We start from the raw sequence: 9,089 nt of genomic DNA on the forward strand, positions 1-9,089 counted from the left end.
CGGACCACCAGGTTCCAGTCCATTAAAGGACCCCAACAGCTGAGCCATCAAGGAAGGCCCAAAATAAAGACTATCTATGTTTAATACTCAGTAGTTTTACTTTACTTGAGCAAATTAAGAAAACTGTAAAATATTTATGCTGGAGTATATGCTGACAGTTTTCTTGGGAAAAATAGAAATAGCGTTTAATCTAAAAAGTAAAACATTAGAAATGGCTTAAACAGAATAAGCCAATAGACGTTTACTTTTACTTTAGTTGCATTTATTTTTTTACTCTTCCTACATCCAATCAGTCTCACTGTCTGATAGACCAGAACTATATCCCATAGCTTTACGACGGATCAGGATCTGACTTGCCTCATTTTTAGGAATCTCCATTTTGACTTTGGGTATGCATTGCTCTTTAGTTTTGCGTAGCAGAACACCTTTTCTTATTGCTTCCATCAAGGCCATCCTTGCTTTATTGATCATTGGTAGAGCTGATGGAGATTGCTTAAAGCCAGGACAAACTGGAGTTGATGAAGATTGAGACACTGATAGAGCCCAAGGGCTTGATATGGAAGATGGTGAATGTACAGAGGAAAAGAGTGATTGTAGAGTGGACAATTTTGTTGACTTCAAACCTGATGATCTTGGGTGTGGTGTAGTCAAATTTCCTGTTGGTTGTGCAACTGAAGATCTTGATGACTGTTTATCTAAACATCCTGAAGGTTGGGCAACTGAACGTCTTGGTAACTGGGCAACTGAAGGTTTTGATAATGGAATCAAAGATACTGATCTTTGTGGATATGAAGATACTGATGATAATGGAATTGAACTGTGTAGTGTTTGTGGAGTTGAAGATCTTGGTAATGGTGCAATTGAAGATCTTGATGTTGGTGAAACCATATATCTTGGTGGTGGTGGAAGTGAAGATATTAGTCTTGATGGAACTGAAGATCTTGGTGATTGCACATCTGATGCAGAGTCATTTAGATCTGTAACTGCAGCCCTCGATTTAATTCTACGTGAAGCTACTGGAGGAGATAAAAGTGGAGGCATTTCCTGATCTTCACTTTGTGGGACTAAATCATCCGGTATCAGTTCATAATATTGGAAAGGTTCAGGTGTTGGAGGAGAGAAATCTGTTTCAGGTGGTGTAATTAGAAGAGCTGTATCAAGAGTGGTCTGCAGGCAATCAGGAGGTGGTGATACTGCTGGATCACTGAAAACAGTTTGTGTAAGTTGAGTCAGGGAATGCATTACTGAGGAAAGACTTGTCCTCTTTGAAGCTCTTAATACAGCTAACCAATCAGGTGGTAGTGGAGGTGGTGAATTAGGTGCTGTGGGACTCACAAACACCTCTGTTTTAAGACGAGTTCGAGGTTGGGGTTTCAAGTCTTCTCCCATTCCAGTTCCATAATTGACATAGGTATGTGAATTTTTCACATCACCAGCTCCATGCATTGGCTGTTGTAGAGGTCTGGAGAACACCTTTCCTACAGTTCTTGTTAGAAGCTTACTGATTTCACTAAATGGGAAAAAGCAAAATGAATTTTTGGCTGATTGATCTACATATGAATGAGAGGTCTCACCACAGGCATCTGTGATATGGCCCACTGTAATATTATCTTCTATTGGTTGACCTTGAGGCACACGTTTTGGCCCATATGGATAATCTAGGTGCTTCTTCTTTAGCTTGACCTTCCCTCCCTTTTGTTCTTCACCCTCAGAATATGAAACAGGATAAATCTTTAAACTTTCTCTACCATCTTGGCAGTGACGAGCAGGCATAGTAAGAGATGATGTCTGTACACAGGAATCATGTTTTCCACAACTTTTAACAGATTTGGAAGAGTATACTTGCTGTGATTGAAAAGCTGTATTTTGAACCATCCTCTTTGATTTTCTAACTTGCAAGGACACTCTTTTATTTGGATCATCTTGGGTAATGCCATCAGTTAACTGGATTACACTCTGTTGTAAAGTCTTAAGTTTGAAACAGAGCCTATCGACCTCTTTGGTTAGTTCCCCAAATATGTATTCAGTATATTTATTTAGATCATTTACTTGTCTAGCTATATTGTTTAAAGATGTCGGGGTTACATAAACTAACTCCTCTCGAATTTTTCTGGGCCCTGCTGATTGATTTGAGGGCCCTTCATCTTTCTCTTCATTTAAGGACATTTCCAAATCACACTAGTTTACTAGGAAAAGTTGCGAGGGAACGTCTAATCTCACCTCTTTTGAGCATCCGCAACTCTTCTCAGACTCACTCCAAGCTTTACAGGGTTTTGAATTCTGCCGGCAACATCTGGCAATTGGCAGACGCTGCTTGTATGCGAGAGTAAAAGCTCCTGCCTCCAGTTTTTGAGCAGTAGTAACCTGGCAACCAAGTCCTATGTCAGAATCTTAATATTGCGCAAGCAGTGAGAGAATAATGCCTTCAAATCATTGCCACACCCCTCTGGCCCACCCTCTCTGGAACTAGTTTCACAAAGTTAGAGACCAGCAGGAGAGGAACAAACAGGGTCATCGCCAAACCTCTCATTTAATGTTTCTTAAAATATGGCCCTAGATATGAGAACATACTATCCCATGTGACCACCGACTTACTTCACTGACTAAATAGCATTTGTCTCTCATCTGATTCCAAAAATTATCTTACACTTGAGATGTTTATTCTTAGCTCCACTTGGATATCAACTTGTAGTTGTTCTCTTATTCTACCCACACCTACCTCTCTTCCCTGCATCTCTTATTTCTGAATACCACAAGTCCATCAATCCAGGTACTCATGTCCAAAACTTGGTGATTCACTTTATCCTTGACACTTCTCTTATTTCTATATCCAGTCTACAATATGGTCAGTTCTATCTCAAATTATATTCCCCAATGTATCCACTTCTCTCCACCTACCTTACCACTAGTAAAGTAAATTTCTCACCATCTTTCATCAGAATGATCACAGCAGCCTTCTAAATAGTGTTCCTGATCTTCTCTTTTCCTCTTCCAATCTATGCTCCTTCCTCCTTCCATCCATATGTCTGTGCATCCTTCCATTCATCATCTATCAAAGTAAGCCTTTAAAATATTCAATTTATAAATACCTCTAGGTATGATGGTAGGGTAGAGCTAAATAACACACAAAAAAACAAAACCAACAAGTCATCCTCAAAAATAAATTATATGAACAAAAATGAATTTTAAAATGAAAAAGTAAATACTTCAGCACCATAAAAAATATAAGGGGCATAATCCCCTACCATGCACTAAGGAAATTGGTGTCCAAAGACATGGAGACCAGGGATTTTAGGAACTGGTACACAGCTTCTATTCACATTGCTTAAAGCATATCTTAATGATGGGGTTGAGGCTGGTATTGACTGGAAGAAGTTGGTAAGCATTTGGAAAAGTGTCACTCATAACTCCATTCTGTAGGGAAAGAGTTGAAAGAAACAAATGAGTTTCCTGGGTGAAAGGTACAAATTATCTCTCTCTCCTCCATACTTCCAACTGACACAAGAGTTTTTTTGAAAAACCTTCCTGGATTCTCTAGATGGGAGAAATATGGGAAAGAGAAGACAGAATGTCTTAAATAATCAGAGCTAATTGGTTGTAACAATAAAAGATTTAATTTGAACATATACTACAGATAACTGCAAAAAGAGAGGGTAGCCATTTGGGAAACGGCACAAAGAAAGTATAAGTCTGTCTCCACAGCTGTGGGCTAATAGGGCCTTGGCCAACCACCCCAAACTGAAAAACTGTAACATCATGGCACCAGAACAAAGTATTAGTGTTATATACTTGAAAATATACATTCAGTACTGTAAAGAAACAAAAATGGGGAGATAAGTTACAAAAGTTTAAGAGTTGTGATTATGTTATTGTTTTCATTTTTTATAGCAAAAATCCAATAGATACCTAAATTTAGAGATAGATGTTCAAATAAAATATAAAATTTTAACTATAATAATTCATTTATTCAGCAATATTTTTAAAGTGCTACCATATGATACTCGCAGATTTCCACCCAGACGTAAAAGCACATACAAATACTCTGAGGCATGAAATAAAATGTCCTGAATGAGACTCTGCAAGAGGCCCTGTGACTAGGAAATGGTATGAGGTGATATTTGAAGGATTTATAAATACATCCATGCAAAAGATGTATCAGAACTGTATTGGTGGTAGAAATAGTGAGAAGTGATTTCATTCAAGGTGTATTTTTGAGAGGAAGAACAAGTCTGTGACAGAGGACATGGAAATACATTGTAAGCAATAAGCAGTCAGGTGTTCTGAGGAAAGTTTGGGCCTGCGGATGAGTGTTTGTAGTTGTTGGTGTGTAAATGGTGTTTAAAGTTATGGAATTGGATGAAAAATTCTAGGAAGAAAATACAGGTACAAAATATTACATCCTTCATTACCATAAGGAATATAAACACATATTTAAAACAAATCATAAATGATATAGCAAAAGCTAAAAAACTAAAGTATGAAGAACAATAATAACATAAAGAATTAGAATTAAGAAAAGATAATTTCATATCAGCAAATTTTGATGGTATAAATTCATTTACTAAAATCAACAGAAGAGTGTTTGAAGCATCAGTGATACAGTAGTGAATAGTACAGATAAAGTCTGGGGCTCGTATTCTACTGAATGAGATTAAAATAAACAAGTAAATAAATCAATATATAATACAACTTCAGATGGTGATATGTGCTGTCAAAGAATATAGAGCCAGTTGAGAAGATAGATGACTGTTAATTAAGACCCTTCTTAGGAGATAATATATGAAAAGAATCCTAAATCCAAGTTACAAAAGGGATCTAAAACATTGACTTAAAAAGATGAAAGTAAAAGGATAGGATTTAACATGAAGAAAGTTGTAGTTATAATATTGATGTCAACCAGAATTGAATCTACACACACATGTTAAATAACACAGGAGAAATATATCATTAAAAGTAAATTCAAAATGAATCTCTAATGGTTATGATATTGTATATAAAATAACACAGCATTAAAATATATAATCAAAAATGGAATAAGCAAAAAACTAAAAATTTAGAAACACAATTGACAAAATTTACCAAGGATGGAGAGAATCCAAATAAAATGAATAAAGTTGGTCTAATAGATCTATATGAAACCCTGCTGCCTGATACAAGCAAATGCACCTTTTTATTTACCATTAGAATGTTTATATATTTGGCTGTGTATTGGGCCACTACAAATTTAAATAATTAAAAATATATAAAAACAATAAAGATCACATTATTTTAAAATAATTTCTTCTTATATAATCACTTGTATTTATTTTGTATATTCATTATTTTCTCAATATATTTATTATAGTTACAACTTCATTGTTATGGATTTACCTGTAGGCCCATGTAGGACTTTATCCTTCAAAATCAGGTTTCTGAAGTTAGTATCATTATTTCTGGTTTTTTTGTACCATATAATTTTTGTATTTTTACTTTGAGAGGCTATAGTGATTAAGAGCATGTTTTGCAATAAGTCTAACTGGATTAAAATTTTGATAGTCTCAAGGACTAAGGAAATTTTCTCATCCTTTCATTTCCTCAGTTCTGATTTGTTACATGGTGTAATAATCGCACCAATCTCATAGAGATGCTGTGAGATTTAAAGTAATTCATTCATAGCATTTATGAAGAGTGTCTGCCACACAATGTGTGCTGTGCTTAGTCACTCAGTCGTGTTTGGCTCTTTGCGATCCCATGGACTGTAGCCCACCAGACTACTCTATCCATGAAATTCTCCAGGTAAGAATACTGGAGTAGGTAGCCATTCCCTTCTCTAGGAGATCTTCTCTACCTAAGGATCAAACCTGATACTCCTGCATTGTAGGTAGATTCTTTACCATCCTGCAACACAATAAGCCCATACTAAATGTCAGCTGTTATTATTACTTTCTTTTTTTTTTTTTGAGTCATGGTGTTTTCTCTTGATAGAAAGAAGTATTTTTTTTTACATTGTAGGATAATTTTTTCTTAAAAATTTATGTTTCTAAGATTTATATTTATTTCTGTAATGTTTACATGGCTAGTCTCAATTGTGTCAGCTTTTTCAATATTTTCTAAGAATCCTTTGATTTATTGTTTAGTATTTCTTACATGGCATATTTGCTAACAATGAATTCTCCCAGCTTTTTTTTTTTTTTTTTTGGTCATCTGAGAATTCTTATTTTCTCCTTCAGAATAATTTAGGTAAGGAATTATTTGTTGACACTTTTTTTTTTCCTGTCAGTACCTTGAAAGTTATCTAGCTTCCATTATTTCTAATTAGAAATCAACTGTCAATATTATTGAAGATTCCTTGTATGTGATGAATCACTTATCTCTTTATGCTCTCAAGATGCTCTGTTTTTTACTTTGAACAGTGATTTTTGAAAGTAATTACTTTCAAATCACTTTCATTTTGATTTTGATACGTCTACCTAAGTTTGCATTACTTGAGTTACTATTTGTACTACATTGAGTTTCTTATATGTGTAGATTGATGTTTATAATCAAATTTTGGAAGTTTTCAAATATTATTTATGCAAGTATTCTTTCTGATTCTTGTTTTGTCTTCTCTGGCACTTCTTTTATGCATATTTATTACACTTAATGGTGTCCTACAGGTCTTTGAAACTCTGCTAATTTTCTTCCTTCCTTTTTCATTGTGCTCCTCAAATAGAAATTTTTATTTTTTTTAATTTTTTATTGTATTTAAATTGTTTGAGTTTTTTATTTTGCATTGGGGTATAGCTGATTACGAGTGTCATGACAATTTCAATGGACAGCAAAGAGACTCAGCCATGCATATACATGTATCCATTCTCCCCACATTCTCTTCCCACCCAGGTTGTCACATAAAATTGAGCAGAGTTCAGTGTGCTGTACCATAAGTCATTATTGGTTATACATTTTAAATATAGCAGTGTATACATGTCCATCCCAAACTGTCTCTGATTCCTTCCCCGCATTCTTCCTGCTGGCAACCATAAATTCATTCTCTTAGTCTTTGTGTCTATTTTGGTTTGCAAATAACTTCATTTGTTATCATATCTTTTAGATTCTGCATATAAAGCATATCATATGATGTTTCTGCTTCTCTATCTGACTTAATTCACTCAGTAACTAATTAATCACTAGATCCATCCATATTGCAGCAAATGCCATCATTTCATTCTTTTTGACAGCTGAGTAATATTCCATTGTATGTAAATATATATATGCATATACATATATACATATATATATATGCTGCATCTTCTTTATCCATTCCTCTGTCAGTGGACATTTAGGTTGCTTCCATGCTTTGGCTATTGTAAACAGTGCAGCAATGAACACTGGGGTACATGCATCCTTTTGAGCCAAGTTTATATCCAGATATATACCCAGGAGTGGGACTGCAGGGTCATATGATAGCTCTATTTTTAAGTTTGATAAGGAAATTTCATACTGTTCTCCATAGTTGCTGTACAAATTTGCTCAGCACAATGTAGGAGGGTTGATTTTCTCCATACCTTCTCCAGCATTTATTGTTTGTAGATTTTTTTTTATTATAACCATTCAGGCTGGTATAAGTTGATAGCTCATTGTAGTCTTGAATTACATTTCTCTAATATTTAGCAATGGTGAACATCTTTTTGTGTACATTTTGGCCATCTGTTTGTCTTTTTTGGAGAAATATCTATTTAGTACTTTTGCCAGTATTTATTGGGTTGTTTGTTTTGATGCTGTTAAGAATCATGAGCTGTTTCTAAATTTTGGAGGCTAATTCCTTATTGGTCACACAACTTGCAGATATGTTCTCCGAATCTGTGGGTTGTAATTTCATTTTGTTGTTTCCTTTGCTGTGGAAAACTTTTGAGTTTAAGTAGGTCCCATTTGTTCACTTTTGCTTTTATTTCCATTACTCTGGGAGATAGACTGGAAAAGATATTGATATGATCTATGTCAGAGAGTGTTCTGCCAATGTTTCCCTCTTTGAGTTTTATAGTGTCTGGTCTCACATTTAGGTATTTAATCCATTTTGTCCTTTTTCTAGTGTATGGGGTTAAAGAATGGTCTAATTTAATTTTTTTACATGTAGCTGTCCAATTTTCCCAGCACTGTTTGTTGAAAATACTGTCTTTCCAACACTGTGAAGTTTTAAGTCCTTTGTCATAGATTAACTGACCATAGGTGCATGAGTTTATTCTGGGTTTTCTATTATGTTCCTTTGACCCATATTTCTGTTTTTGTGCCAGCATCATATGGTTTTGATGACTATACCTTTGTTGTATAGTCTGAAATCAGGGAGACTGACTCTTCCAACTCCATTTTTCTTTCACAAGATTATTTTGACTATTTGGGGTCTTCTGTGTCTCCATATAAGTTTTAAGATTTTTTTGGTTTTAGTTCTGTGAAAAGTGCCATTGTTAATTTGATAGGGGCTGTATTGAATCAATCTATAAATTGACCTGAGTAGTATAATAATTTTGATAACATTGACTCTTCCAATCCACCAACATGGTATGTCTTTCCTTCAGTTTGTGTTTTCTTCACTTTCTTTCATTAGCATTTTATATTTCAGGGTATCCGTATTTTATCTCCCTATGTATTTTTATTCTTGGATATTTTATTCTTTTTAATGTGATGGTTGGTCTTCCCTTGTAGCTCAGTTGGTAAAGAATCTGCCTGCAATGCAGGAGACCCGGATTTGATCCCTGAGTCAGGAAGATCCCCTGGAGAAGGAAATGGCAACCCACTCCAGTATTCTTGCCTGCAGAATCCCATGGACAGAGGAGTCTGGCAGGCTACAGTCCATGGGGTCTCAAGAGCTGGGCATGACTTAGCGACTAAACCGCCACCGATGTGATGGTAAATGGAATTGATTCTTGAATTTCTCTTTCTGAGTTTTCGTTGTTAGTGTATAGAAATGCAATTGATTTATGTGTCTTAACTATATGACCTGCAACTATATCAAATTCTTTGATGAGTTCCAGTAGTTTTCTGGTAGCATCTTTAGGATCTCCTAGACATGAATTAAAAACCAGAGACATCACTTTGCCAACAAAGGTCAGTATAGTCAAAGCTATGTTTTTTCC

General features: G+C 35.1%; 1 protein-coding gene across 1 annotated transcript; it reads right to left on the reverse strand.

The window, feature by feature from the left end:
- Nucleotides 1–279: 279 nt before the first annotated feature.
- Nucleotides 280–2,166, reverse strand: LOC110129122 (actin-binding protein WASF1-like). The gene has a single exon (XM_020880303.2). The coding sequence runs from the start codon at nucleotides 2,164–2,166 to the stop codon at nucleotides 280–282; it is 1,887 nt and encodes a 628-aa protein (XP_020735962.2).
- Nucleotides 2,167–9,089: the final 6,923 nt, after the last annotated feature.

The sequence above is a fragment of the Odocoileus virginianus genome, chromosome X (genome assembly GCF_023699985.2).
Source record: "Odocoileus virginianus isolate 20LAN1187 ecotype Illinois chromosome X, Ovbor_1.2, whole genome shotgun sequence".
Classification (NCBI taxonomy): Eukaryota; Metazoa; Chordata; class Mammalia; order Artiodactyla; family Cervidae; genus Odocoileus; species Odocoileus virginianus.